Here is a 15,421-nt window from a genome sequence, read left to right as displayed (position 1 = left end):
TGAGCATAAACAAAAAAAAGTTGCATATGTCAGTTTTTTAATTTTAAAAAATAATTTACAATTTACATTTATGCCCTTATGTATGCATAATTTTTGGGTTCAGACAATAAAAGCTAAATATTTCCCACACACTTTCATGAAGTCTAAAAAGAAAAGGGCATGTTCCTGGCTTTGAACTGGTGTTCTAACAACAAAATAGTTACTTGCAAAATGATTATATTACAGAGTGGGAAGAGGAAATTCAATAAATTATTGGGAGGATCCATAGATTCCAAACCTTCCAAAGTTTATTCCAAAACCAAAGATTACTTAGGAGCATGCAGTGGGCATGGTAAGTTTTCTAAAACTGAGCAATGGGTCTTAGGATGACAACCAGCTTGAATGTCTGCTTGAGAGAGAATCGGTCAGCTGTATTAAGAAGATGTTCTGGGTCAAAAATGACCAGGAAGATAAAGTTATATGGACAGCAACTAAATCTAGCTCTTTTACGATCAAATCGGCTTATAATTTGGAAGAAGAAGGTGAAGAGAGTGATGTTAGCTGGTGGAAACATCTCTGGAAAAGCAAAATTCATGAGAGAACCAAGTTTTTTCTTTGGCAACTGGCCAATGCACTGCTTTCAAACCTTGCTGATAGAGGAGTGACTTTAGACAATTTGGATTGTGCTTATGGTTGTAATTGTGTTGAAAATGAAGTTCATGTTTTCCTTCAATGTGAGGTGGTGAGGAGATTGTCGTTTGCCAGCCCGTGGGGAATTAGATGGGAGGAATCGGGCATCAATGACATAATGTCTATGCTAAAGTGCTCAATCAATCCAATGGGTACCCTTCCAGTTCATTCTGTAGATAAGGAATATTTCATTATTTTCAGTGCTATCACCCTGGAGCATCTTTGGTGGTTAAGAAATAATGTAGTGCATAAAGGAAAAGACATGAGGATAGAATTGTCTCTAGAGGTTGTTATGGAAAGATTCAGAGAGTTGAAAAAAATTATAAGGCCCCATGGTGATGATAGTTCACAAAATCTGGCTATCACTACCAAAGATAATAGCAGCTAGAAATGCCCACTGATAGGTTACATCAAGCTGAATTCCGATGCGGCGATGAGAAGTAATGGGAGTCATTTGACAGTAATTGCGAGAGACGATAGAGGAAAGGTCCTCCATATCCATGCCTACAAATCGGACGTAACTGTTCCAGAAGTTGCTGAATTAGAAGCTATTCGAAAAGCCTTACAGTTGCCAAGAATTTTATGTGGAGTAATGTGCAGGTGGAATCAAATGCTCTATCACCTATCAATGCGATAAAGGAGAATGACATAAGCAATTTGCATTGGGCTGCCGAGCCTATTGGTAAAGAAATCTTGGATAATATTTCTTATTTTGGTCACTATTATTTTATTTGGGCCCCTAGATGCATGAATAATTTAGCCTACTTAACTTGTCAATGGGCAGCAAGCCAAGAGATATATGAGCTTATAGATCCAAATGGGCTTCCGTTATCTTTTGGTTTTGATTGACTTGGGAGAGTATACTGTAGGGAGCCTCCTGAGTCTAGGCTGTGTTGTAATGGCCTATTCTTTTGGTTTCTATGAATCCCAACTTTTCAAGCAAAAAAAAGAAAGCTATCTACAGCAGCAAAACAAAGATAGGTGAATAGTAGGCCTTTTTTTTTTTTACTCTTCAAGCATTTTGCAACCTCTCTTTCAATAAAGGAAACTAATTCATTTGAAGATCATCTAATTTGGCTATTATTATTAAACATGCGGAATTTTTTGGTCGCCGTGCAGGGGCTTTTGTCATTAAATGCTTCAAAGCCTTTTCCATCATTTTTCTGATCAGCACCGCACAAAAAGGCAATAATTCGGCACAAAATTCAACAGTGAACTGGCTTTGGTCGCGCACACTGTCATGTATTAATGTAGAACTCATGCATAAATTGGAGGGGAAAAAATGAAATTGGCGTAAGCCCTTCATATTTACAATCAAGAGATAATGAATTTGAGATATTGAAATGAAAAAAAAAAATATTGTAAATGGTTCATTATGTAAAAAAGTTAAAAAATAAATAAGAAAAAACATTTTTTTACAAGAAACAGTTATTATTGTTAATGTCCTCTCACAATAGGCATTTGTCTCTTGTATACACGGTGGTTGTAAAGGTTTTAGACATTTTACAACGCATAAATATATTTTTTATTGTAAAAGCAAAACGTTTATGTTGTTAAAATTATATTACAACCATATGGTGTGTCATTTACAAAATAAAATGTGTTGTAAATACTCAAAGTAATACAATATATATTAGTCTACTGTAAATTTTATTTGTATACCTTTTACAATAGACAGCATTTATATACACTTTTTCAATTTATAGTCTCAGACAAATAGTATGATTTTATAAATCTTAGGAATATTATAATACACAAGTTCCATTTATATATAAATAAGGTTCACGAGTACATATATGCAAAAAATTAAATACAATCCTCTAAGCTCTCTGCTCCTCATGAATCGTGAACAGTATTTTAAAAGGCGAAAACGCAAAATAGGCATTTTTGTTGTTATGAGGCGAGATGTAAACGTTTCAGCAACCCACAAACAAACAAACAAAAAAAAAAAAAAATTGTAAACCTTAGGGTGTTTGAGCATAGGCTTTTTGAAAATTAAAATTTAATATCTAAAAAATTAAATATATATTAGATTTATATAAAATAAATGATAAAAATATAAATAATTTTTAAACTGCAAAATAAATCAATTTGAATTTACATAAATGTAAAATTAATAAATATACAATAAAACATAATTTTAATTTATAAAATAATAATTTGTAAAAGAAAGATGTTTTTTATATAATAAAAAAGATCAAATTTAACAATATCCTCGTCTTCTAAGACTAAAACGAAATAATGCCCAAATTTTAAGCCTCAAGACTCCTTTTTTTTTTTTTTTTTTTTTTTGGGGGGGGGGGGGGGGGGGGGGGGGGGTATAGCTTGCCTCAAAACTAGCCCCAGACATAGTTCGGACGAATCTTTTGAAAAAATGGTCATGAAATAAAAGACATTTGTAGATAATCATCATTCCACTACAATAAGAAGCAGCAGCAGCAAAAACCATGTTTGTATTAAAACTATATTACCTCTATTTCATTTGTTCATAAAAAAGTAGGAGCCGATGGTTTAAGAAACAGTATGAAGGGATGGGATATTACATTGCCCAAAGAAAACAAATGTAGTTAATACAGCTGTGTTTGCCCTTGTTCTAACCAAAGAAATAGGAAAATCATGAAACAAAAATGACTGCACAAAGAAAGAAAATAATGAGAAAAACTGTACAATCCTAAGAAAATAAAGTCAAATTCAATTTGTTGGTCAGGAAATTATCTATAAACACGTTTCCTTATCACAGTCAGCAAAAACTGACCTGAAATGCTCAAAGAAAAATTGTCTTCCACTTTACTGGCTTAGCAGAGGCCCGCTGTTTTTCTAAGTTTACCACTGCAAGGTACAGTACACATTATACAATTATGATCGCTAAGATGTAAACCAAAACAAAAGCAACTATGATAGACGCAAAGCCTTAGATGATCAGTTTCATATACATATGATAAAAAGTCCATACAATTATAAAAACCCTTAACAGAAAGCATTACTTGGCAGGGTGGTTCAGAAGTAAGTTGGATTTTCCCTTTGAATAAGCTCGTAGGAGCAACCATCAGGATCCTTTACGAAGGCAATCAGAAGACCTCCAGCATCAAGAAATTCATTTGCCAAAACTAAATTGAGTCTGTTGAACAAGAATTCTTCGATAGAGAACCAAGAAGCTGATCACAAGACAAAAGTACTTCAGCAGTCTTAACCCACCTCTGCTAACTAGATACATCCTTTTTCTCACCTTAAAATGCATAAGTAAAACAAGCTCTTTTGATTCATTTATCTTGAATGGACATGATTATAAACTCTAGCACTCACATCTGGACAACAGGCCATTTGAGCAACCCGATATATCAGATCTGGTTCCAAAACTAGGAATCTCATAGGTGAAACAAAAGACTCAAAAATTTAGATGGTTTACATGTATAGCAATTCACATGGGAAAGAGGTCATAATTTGGGCATCAAAAGGTTATTTAGGATTTACCTTTTTGAATGACTTAAATAACCCTATCAAGCAAGGGATACACCCAGCCTATATATATATATATATATATATATACTTGGGTTGACCAATTTGTCTTCTAAGTAGCTTGCCATGTCATGCTTATATATGATCAAATATTCCTGAGCCTATTTCTAACATCAATCAGCAAAACATAAATAAATAAAATAAAAAAGCTATCAATGTATAGGTTGTGTCGTTCCCATAAATTTAACACTTCACATATCTACGCCATGCCAACGAGTACATATAATTGATGTTAATTATTCTATTGAAATGATGAAATCTTTGATTATGTTTTTTTCTTTTTTGGTTTAATAAAATTCTATAAATTATTTACGCCTTTTTTACTGAATTACTTACCACCACCCACTACTTTCCATTTTATGCAGCGAATCGTTGATTGGGTTTTTTCGATAACTAGCCATTTTACAATTCCATTTTAGAAAAATAGCAAATTTTTTTATTTTTTTAAAAATTAACCAATATTTTACCCATTTGGACTAAAATACCCTTATCTATATTTTTTTTTTTCTTTTCTCTATCAAAAAGCCTTTTATTTTTTTTGGTTTCGGTTTTGTTTTTTCACTTTCCCTTTGAAAACGTTTGAAAACGCAGCTAGGGCATATGCACATCTTACCATCCCGGCCACCATTTTCACCGACATTCGTCTCCCATTCGCCGGCATCGTCCTCGTCCATTGTTGTGTCGGCAAGAGTCGTTCGATTAAGAGTAACTCTTTTTTCCATGCAGGATCCAAGGTTCCAACCGAATTTATCTAGCACGTATCAACCTATAAAGTGCAGTATCAATTGTAACTGTGACAATGAAGGGGTTCAATGCACTTATGAGCGCCGCTATGCTGAGATGAGCTCCAGTAGTGGCGTCCTTGGTGAGGACATCGTTTCTTTTGGCAATGAAAGTGAACTTGTACCCCAGCGTGCAGTTTTCGGTTGTGAAACTTTGGAAACTGGTGATCTATATAGCCAACGTGCCGATGGAATAATGGGTTTGGGGCGTGGTAGGCTTAGTGTGATGGATCAGCTTGTTGACAAGAGGGTTATTGATGATTCATTTTCATTATGTTATGGTGGGATGGGCGTCGGTGGGGGTGCTATGGTTCTTGGTGCTATCCCTTCTCCCCCTGGTATGGTATTTACCCATTCAGACCCATTTCGCAGGTATGTACTTTTACAATATGTGAACTTTATATTTGGTATTTGAAAAGTATATTTTGTGCATCTCACACATATACTTTAGTTTTGGGATTACAACAGTCCGTATTACAACATTGAGCTGAAGGAAATACATGTGGCGGGGAAGCCATTAAAATTAAGCCCAAAAGTTTTTGATCAAAGACATGGAACTGTCTTGGATAGTGGAACTACATATGCTTATCTTCCTGAGGAAGCTTTTCTCGCATTTAAGGATGCTGTAAGCTTTCATGCTTTAGTTCCATCCTTTATTTTATTTTATTACATTTAAGATCAAATTCATTGTTAATATGAGTGAAATAAAATAGAAAGGTGGTTTAATATTTTTCAAGGAGGTATTTTGTCTCATTTCTTGTGAAGTTTTATCAAAAAGTCTAGATCGTGATTCAGATATGTTTGCTTAGCAGAAACTTAAAAGATTAATAATCAATAGCTAGTAAGCTTCACCATCTCTTAGTTACTTAAGCTGTATATAACCTTATTATAGACAGGTTTAATTTTTAGTTGGATAGGGAAGCTTTGCTTTTAGGTGGTGTAAAGATATACCATCCTTTTTCCTCCTGAAGCTATTGCAATCAGCAGCATGAGCATGGCTCCAATATTGTAATCAGTGAATAAGGTGGCTATTGGAGCTTTGATGCAGTAGCTGTTTGTTTATGAACAAATCAGAAGATATTTTCAATAGTTTTTGAATATTGATGTTTGTAATATACTAGCTTTATCTTCAATCATTCTTTTATTTTTATTTATTTATTTATTTATTTTTGGTTTTAAATAAAAGATAATAAGCTAGAGTTGAAAGTTGCAGGAGATGCATCATAGCCTGTAGATTCTTGAATCGCTATCAATATTCCAAATCAATTTGCTGATTTTTCTTTTCTTTTTTTTTTTAAAATTTTTTTTCTATGATGTTCTGTTAAGTTTCTTTTAGATATAATACCTCTAAGATTAAGTGTTTCTTAGTTTTCCATCTGTCTACATTTTATAACTATTATGTTAAACAATGAACTTATCATAATTCTGTTGTGTAATATGCAGTTAATAAAGAAAATTCATTTCCTCAAACGAGTTCATGGTCCTGACCCAAGTTATAACGATATTTGTTTTTCTGGTGCTGGAAGGTATTCATACAACTTGAACTTTAACACTTGGTTTTACTAACTTGTGTGGTTATAAATCTAATGATTTTGAAATTTGTTATTAGGGATGTCACTCAACTATCAAAAATATTTCCAGAAGTTGATATGGTTTTCAACAATGGGCAAAAATGGTCGTTGTCTCCTGAAAACTACTTGTTTCGGGTAATTTGATCAGCTACCCATATTTTGAAATCAAAATGAACTCTTTGATGGAGGCTTATCTACACTCATTTTGAAGATATTGCTTCTTTCTATTCAAAGTTTAATTGCAAGTATACAGTCACTGAACTTTTTCTTTCCTTTGTTTTCTACCTCTTTATTCCTCTGGCCACTAAAAGCATACAAAGGTTAGTGGTGCATATTGCTTGGGAATTTTTAAAAATGCGGATTCAACTACGCTTTTGGGAGGTATGCCAACCCTCTCTCTCTCTCTCTCTCTCTCTCTCTCTCTGTATTTTAAAGGTTACTCTGAGATATGGTTCTTCATTGCTCAAGCCATCTTGTGTAGGACTGTCATTTATACACATGACAATAGATCCCTTTTCTTCTTACATGTGCTGTGCATTTAGATTTACAAATGGGCATCTCACTATTTCTTTATTCAACTTTTACAGGAATTCTTGTCCGTAATACCCTTGTAACTTATGATCGAGAGAATGATAAGATTGGCTTTTGGAAAACTAATTGTTCTGAACTTGGAAAGAGATTGAATTATGTTAGTGCTCCTCCCCCATCTCGGTTACCTTCTGATAGCCAGAATAGAAGTACAGAAATTCTGCCTCCTGTAGTTCCAGTTGACTTGTCTTAGAATGTTTTTCCAGGTAGAGTACGTTTCAAGCATCTAACGGCCTTTACATAGCCTCACAAATTGAAACTACAGTTTTCACAAATTCACAATTATGCTAGGCATCTATCCATATGTGGAGTTGATCAATGATTCACCTGTTGAACATTAAGCCTATAGATAGACAAAAGTCTGTTTTTCACACAAGCAGAAAAACTAGTATTATTTTAGGATGTAAGCTAGTGAGATGATGTGTTTAGCTATGGTCATTTCTGTAAATCTAGATGTGTGAACTTGTAGTTGGATATGTATGATCATATATTGTAATGGATGATGAGTATGAAAACAAAGCTGAAATTTGAAGCGGAAATTTCATGTCTCCTTTTTATCACATTGGGGTTCATTTCGAGGATTGCAGGTTATGGTGGGAGCAACACATTTGGGCTGTGAGTGCTGGAGCTATGGTTGCTTTGATTTTTGTAGTATTGACGTTGGGGATGTGGTTATTGTGGAACAATAGACGGCAAGAGATCGGTGCCTACGAGCCTGTTGGTGCGGTTGTTCCTGAGCAAGAGCTTCAGCCACTCTAAAAGCTGATTTGTATAGTGGGATTTTTTATTGGGTCGATACTCGATATATGAAGAGAAAGTTCTTTTCGTGTAAACTTCCATAGTAGATGTATTGTAATTTTTATAAGTATCTGTCTCTAATTTGCGCAATCGAGTTATCTACCTTATTTGGGTTAAGATATATGGCTTATAGAGCATTGCATTTGAGAAAGGGAAATCAAAGTACCTCAACTTATTTCGTCTCTATAAATTTAATTGCGGAAATAAATCAATCGGAGGTTCCCATAAAAATAAATCAATCGGAGTGTGCCTTGTCAAGTGACTTGTCGGCTCTGAAATTTGCCTTTGGAACAAAATATATATTAAGCCTAGCTTCTCCAACATTGCCTTTCCCACCGTCTTTCTTACGCTACTCTAAATTGAATTCTGGTGAAGAACAACGCTGTGAAAGACATCCAGATGGTCAATACATATGCTACCTTCCTGCTCCTATTCTTAAGGATGTGAGTCAGTTTATTTATTCTTTATCATATAACCCTGTTTATGTGTCTAAGATGGTTAGGTTCTCTTGTATATGCATGTGAGTCAGAAATGTTTGTGTTGCATGGTTAGAATGTGAAATGTGAAATTAAAACTATTGTGAACTTGTGTTTTTGTTTGAATTTAATGGGAGGTTTGAATGTGAAACCATAATATATCTATAGGTTATCTTTACGAAGCAATGTATAATGTACACTACTAATGTATAATGTATTATGCGCTGGTTTGAAAATCCCGTTAGGTGTATGTTATTTTGGTTCTGGAAAATTTTCCACCCCGAGGAAAATATTTTCTCTTTTTTTCCTCCTGGAGGGAATTTTTTTACTTCTGGAGGAAAAAATTTCCTCTAGGCGGAAAATGTTTTCCTCCTGGAGGAAATTTTTTCCGCCAGGCGAATTTCCTCCAGGAGGAAAACATTTTCCTCCAGGCGGAAAACCTTTTCCTCCTGGAGGAAATGTTTTCCTCCAGGCGGAAAACCTTTTCCTCCAGGCGGAAAACCTTTTCCTCCAGGCGGAAAAATTGTCCTTCAGGCTTTTCTCGTGTCGGAAAAAATGTTTCCTCCATCTGTTATGTTTTGTTGTATTTGATTTGCAGATAAATGGATTCAGATTACCAACGAAGGTTTTGGGACTCGGAGATATCGAGGGCAAAGGTTAATTGTAGATCGAACTTCTGGAAAGCCGTGTCGGATATTAAGTTCAAACTGACTCCAGCCCAAATAAAGAAGTTTGAGGATAGCTGTTTTGGCCACTTTTTGAAGGCCAACGAGATACAATTTAGTGGCCACATCGTCAACAGCATGCTGTATAGGCAATGTGTTTGCGACGACAAGGACTCTATGGTATTCAATTTTGGAGGGCGTGGTGCTAGATTTACACAGAGGGACTTCACCATAATTACAGGTCTACGGTTTGGTTACGAACCCAATAGGCAGGTTAACATCTCTACTCGTATTAGTGACACGTATTTTGGCGGAAAGCGAAAGGTCACTAATTCCTCCAAGCGGAAATAGTTTTCCTCCAAGCGGAAAAATTTTCCTCCAAGCGGAAATAGTTTTCCTCCTGTTGGAAAACATTTCCTCCAAGCGGAAATCGTTGAATAATTTTTACTCCTATTAGAAGCTAATTTCCTCCACTTGGAAAATCAATTTCTAATAGATTATATAAGTTAATAGTAGGGTAAAAAAAATTGGGAGTGGAGACAAATATTATATAAGATGAAGATGGAATTAACAAAAAATGTAGTGACATTTAAAATCAATAACCATTTTAAATAAAAATAAAATTGATATATGTTTGTTTTTATTTTCAAAATCATTTGGACATTTCATAAAATGATATGTAAACTAAAGATTGAAAATCAATTCCAGAAAGCATCTTTTCATTTAGGATTAAATTCAAAAAAAAAAAAAAAGATATGAAATAATTATCAAAACATATTAAACCATAACACTAAATTAAAACTTTCTAATTCGAAGCATAAGACAATGGATTCGTACATCTCTGCCTATAATGTCCAACACCACCGCATCGGCTACATCTACGTCCAATAACATCTTCACCTTCGGATGGTATGCGTTGCATCCTCGGTCTACCGGCTCGCCTACGTGTCCATCTTGGTGGAAGAACAATGCGACTTGCCACGTCATCCGGGACATGCCACTGTTTTTCATCTAACAAAGGATAAATGGACTCAGCATAAGCTGCACGATATGCATCCGCGGTGTAGTAATGAGAACACATGCCATAAGGAGCAATTTTTCGGTCTCTGCAAGCGGCAATACAATGATCACAAGGATATTGATCAAGATCGAAGACTTTGCATGAGATGTTTTTGATTGGAGATTAACTGTACCCCTCAAACTCCCACCTTCCACAAGAAATTCATGCATATTAATGGCTTTCACACGTAGTCCGATGGACTCCAAATTTCGTAGTTTGAGTTGCTCTTCCATATGGTCAGTCACAGGTTTTGTCAATTTTGCACCTGCAGTACGTCGCTCATAAAACCACCTTTGCAGTAAATCTCGTATGTGCTCTATTAATGCTACTATTGGCATCTCTCTAGCATCTAGCAGAATGCCATTCAAGCTTTCTGCAATATTGGTGGTCATGATAGTGTACCTTCTACATGGACAAAGAGAACGTGCCCACCTTGTAGGGTCACATGATCGAATGTACTGGGCAGCCCTACTGTTTTTTGCCTCAATTTGCCCCATATAAAACTCAAAATCTTCAACCAAATATGCACTAGCTGCGAGCATGAAACATTGTATTATTGATTCATCTTTCGCATGTCCATTTGCTTTAATATTTCTGCTTATATGGTACGTGCACAACGCATGGTATGCATTGGGAAAAACTTTGCGTAATACCCTTTCAATAGCGGGGTGTCTATCACTCACAAACACCAAATCTGGAAAATCTCCGATGGCATCCTTCAGGTTTTGGAAAAACCATGTATATGCTTGCTCGTTCTCTCCATCTCCAATGCCGAAAGCCAAAGGATATATTTGCTTATTGCCATCCATGCCCGATGCAATATACATGTACCCTTTGTATTTCCCTTTCAATGTAGTTGCATCAACAGCCAATACGGGTCTTATGTGGGATTTAAATCCCCTAATGCTTGCTCCAATCGCCATAAAGAAATATACAAAATTGTTATTATCGTCTGTTTTGATACGTGTAACAGTCCCAGGGTTCTTCGACACTAACTCAAAACAGTAGGCAGGTAACTTAGCAAAATTCTCCTCTGGAGATCCCCTAACACTGTTAAGTGCATACTCTTTACCTCTCCATGCTTTGTTGTAGCTTATATTCACCCCATATTTCTGCAAAAAATCATGTTGAATTTCTTTGGGTTTGTAAACACGTGCAATACCTTCATATTTAGATTTGATACATTGCCCGATAACCCGGCTACTGGCTTGCTTGTGTTCTCGATGCACGATATCTAACGAGCAACTGTGTACATTATCAAAAATTCTCACAACAAATATTTCTCCATTTTTAAATGTGGTTGCACGTAGTCGCCATTTACAAGTATTTTCCAAGCATACAACCTCATACCGTTGTGTAGTTAATCGTGTCACCTTGAACTCCTTATTTTCTCGCATGCAATAGATACTCAGTTTATTCTGTAGGTCACGTTTGTTGCGAAATAATTGTCCAACTACTATGCTCTCACAGCCAGTGAACTTTGACGAAAATATGGCCATAGAACCACTTCTGTTGCTCGATGATATGTGGTCACTTGTAGCACGATGAACCCTAACATCATCAACTCCTTCATTGTTCATTTCAGGATGCATATCATTATCATTATCCGGCAACTCATGATCAAAATCTACATCATTATGACCAACATCATCCCCTGCTGCATTGTAATTCTCATCATGATCAATATGATGCAACTGCTCATACTCCTCGTCGTTAGGAAACCGTTCAGCATAGTCACCTCCAACATCAACTCCTTCGTGAATGTTAAATGATGTCCAGGCCCCCCCACGAACATCAACTTGATCTCTAAACTGAGTTTTTTGAACCATAATTTCCTGAGATGTAGCCTGAATTGGTTCAGTACCGGAAGCTTGTGGTAGACGACCGCCAATTGGAGGACAAGAAAAAGAATGAAGATTACTCCCACTATCCGAAGCAAATGCTGTTTGATGAAAATTTCTACATACATGTTCAACTTTTGAAATCACCTCAACATACAATGGAGGCCGCATCATTGTCATCCCTCCATTCCTCACTTCTTGAAGAAAGCATTTCACATCCCTATCACATCGTATTTCTGTAGGATCCAATTTTTCTGCACATCGTCTATATATCCATTTTAGCTTTAGCAAATATTCATTTCGATCTATCTCAATAGAATTGAAAATCTCATCCTCTAACTCTGATTTTGTGCATCTCTTGCCGACGGAAACCATTACATTTTTACCATTTCGATATTCCCAATCACCACTATCATTTTGTACCAATGTTCCATTGTATAAAACCGCAATTACAATGTCATCATCTTCCATTTGACTACAAAATTAAATGAATAACGTTAAACTAAATCAATAAATATATAAAATTTTGAATAATATTAAACAAACATATTAACTGTATTAAAAAAGTTGATTCTGTTTTTTTTTTTGAGCCAAATATAGCTTTTTCCTACTGGCGGAAAACTGGCGGAAAATTGGCGGAAAACTGGCGGAAAAATGGCAGAAAACTGGCGGAAAATTGGCGAAAAATTGGCGGAAATTTGCGAAAACTGACAAACTGGAGGAAATTGGCGGAAATTCATCTTTTTCGCCAAATTTCCTCCGTTTTTACTGTTTTTCGCGATTTTTCAGTTTTACACAAAATTTCTCCCATTTTCAAACCATATGCCACCTAAAGTATCTTTAAAATCACATAGAACATCTCATAAATCAATTTCTTGCATACCCATATCAAATAAAAAGCTTAAAAAACCCTAAACTAATAAAACTTACAAGAAAAAATAGAAAGAGAAAAAACAAAAAAAACATATATTTCCTTACTTTCATCTAATAAGAAAAAAGATAAAATTTTTACCTGATTTTAGTTTGAGATATGAGAAAATACAAAAAAATGAGAGTGAGAGGCGATGAGATGCAAAGAGTTTAGAGAAACCCCACGAACAGTTTTGTATAAATCTCACCCCCACGAACGAACGGCTGTGTAGAAGAAAGGAAAGCTTTTGTGTAATTTTCAATTTTATCAAGGGTATTTTTGTCCCAAGGTGGCTAGTTTTTTAAAAAAAAAAAAATTTGCTATTTTTCTAAAATGGAGTTGTAAGGGGACTATTTATGGGAAAAACCCATCGTTGATTCCTTTTTCAGCCCACGGTGTCATATCATATGCCTCTGGGCTCTATCTCATCTTTTGGGCCTCTTCTTCCTTTCCACACTGTTCTCACATCGTTTTGTTTCCTGCAACATCAGATGTCATCTCTTAAAGAGAAATGTCAGTTGGATCTTAAGCTTGATTGGGCCTAGGCGGAACTTACCCAAAACACTTGGGCCTTGACAGAACGCTATTTGGCAGAAGTTAAATCCTTGCTTAGACAATATAAGAGATTTGAAAAAACCGAAATACAAAACAAAAGGCAAAAAACAAAACCAAAAAGCAAAAACAAAAAAGCACTGAACTTTTCAATATTACGATGATCATTTCTTTTTTTTCTTGTTTTTTCTTTGGTAAGCAAGTCCCTTTCCCTTGTTGAGTGTTAGAAGCTGACAGATATAGCCAATTACATAATTGATTGCACAGGGAAATTAATCAAACGGATACTAATACCTATCAATTCTCGTTAAGCGGAATTGAGATTATGAAAGGGAAAGAAAGATTGTGCATAGTTGACAATACCCTTATATTACCAAATAAAATGCAGAACTTTATACTGTAGGGATCACTATTGAATCTAGTTACAATTATCCCCATGTGGGTTTGTTTTGTCACAATCATAAAATCCTGCATTGCACATGTCTCCGTTCTTATATTGAGGTAACATGGAAACCCGCTTTTATTGACTTCTGTTTTGAGCATAGTCTTTGATGTCTTCCACTTATAAATTCATTCATATTCCATGAATTCCACTTTTTGCATTGACCATATTCATTTGATATTGATATTCACCTTCTGTATAACAAATGGCATCATTTGGTTTATAAGGCTTTGATAATAACCAACCCAATACCAGCCCTTATGTAATTGCAGTGACAAAGCTCCATCCACATTAATTTTCTCTTCCTTCAACCAGTCCTACTATCTCCTTTCTATTCTTAACAAGACCAGCTGTTGCGGTTCACCATTAATGCAAGATTTATATATGCTACGGATGTTACAATTTTTAACGCATAAATAAATAATTAATTAATTATTAAAAAAAGAAAAAAGAGAAAAAAAACAAAAAAAACAAAAAAAAAACACACACTGCATCTGCTTGCCTCTTCATGCCCTCTGCAACTTCTCAACAAAACAATGCTCTTAAATTTAAGTCAGTCCCCTTTTTTTGCACGTTAATAAAAAACTTATGATATAAAGAATCTTATTATTTGTCATCATTAATGATAATCACTATAATGTATAATAAATTTTAATTGAAGCATTTAATTTTATTATTTTTTAAAATAAATTACAAAATTGGTTTCCAAATTATATCTCGTTTACAAATCGATCCCTAATATTTTTTTTTGACATTTTAGTTCCCGAACTCATTAAAATATTGCATAGTTAATTTTTCAATATTATTCTATCCAAAATTTACTGTTAGATGTAAGCGTAAATTTTGTGTTAAAGACCAATTTGTAATACAGAATATAATTTGGAGATCATTACATAAGTTACGATATAATTTGAGAATTAACTATTTAATCAATCTATTATCACATTTAATTATCAAATTATATTAGACGTTACAAATAGATCCCCAAACTATATCTTGTGTTACAAATAGATCCTTAAAAGAATATGATTTTGGATAGAAGACTGATGGTTTAATGTTTAAACGAATTTGGAGACTGCAACATATATAGATATACATATGGAATCAACAGTGGGATAATTTAAGGACTAATTATGTAATTTATCTTTTTAAAAAGACTAAAATGCAAAAAAAAATTCTTCAAGAACTGACTAGAAGATGGTGGCATAGCTTGTGGGCTAATATTGTAATTTATTATATTTTTTATTTTAAAATCTTAAAAAAGAATATTTTAACATAATCATTTAAATTGTTATTTGAATTCTATAGATAGTTATTCACTAATAATGATAAATAATATTTTTCTAATACTAATGACATCGTTGTTATAATCTTCTTAAAAGTTCTTTAATTAATATTGACACAATCATAATAATCTTTTTAAAGGCTTTTTAATTACAATAAGTGTAAAAAAGAGAGAGTATAATTATTTGCCAATAGCCTTATATTTGAATATGATGATGCGGCATGCATTAGTATATCTGAGACATCATACATATGTTATATTAATTT

General features: G+C 34.4%; 2 protein-coding genes across 2 annotated transcripts; both read left to right on the top strand.

Annotated features, from left to right (window-relative positions):
• The first annotated feature begins 421 nt into the window (after positions 1 to 421).
• LOC132799426 (uncharacterized) lies at positions 422 to 1,518 on the top strand. The gene is made up of 3 exons (XM_060811242.1): positions 422 to 955; positions 1,270 to 1,351; positions 1,454 to 1,518. The coding sequence occupies exons 1-3, from the start codon at positions 422 to 424 to the stop codon at positions 1,516 to 1,518; spliced, it is 681 nt and encodes a 226-aa protein (XP_060667225.1).
• A 3,219-nt stretch (positions 1,519 to 4,737) lies between these two features.
• On the top strand, positions 4,738 to 7,665 carry LOC107418988 (aspartic proteinase 36). Its single transcript, XM_060820117.1, has 6 exons — positions 4,738 to 5,339; positions 5,436 to 5,592; positions 6,411 to 6,493; positions 6,577 to 6,673; positions 6,850 to 6,919; positions 7,126 to 7,665. Exons 1-6 carry the CDS (start codon positions 4,786 to 4,788, stop codon positions 7,317 to 7,319), a joined length of 1,155 nt encoding a protein of 384 aa, XP_060676100.1. The 5' UTR covers positions 4,738 to 4,785; the 3' UTR covers positions 7,320 to 7,665.
• Positions 7,666 to 15,421: the final 7,756 nt, after the last annotated feature.

The sequence above is a fragment of the Ziziphus jujuba genome, chromosome 9 (genome assembly GCF_031755915.1).
Source record: "Ziziphus jujuba cultivar Dongzao chromosome 9, ASM3175591v1".
In the NCBI taxonomy this organism is placed as follows: Eukaryota; Viridiplantae; Streptophyta; class Magnoliopsida; order Rosales; family Rhamnaceae; genus Ziziphus; species Ziziphus jujuba.
This window is presented reverse-complemented; position numbering and strand designations above follow the sequence as displayed.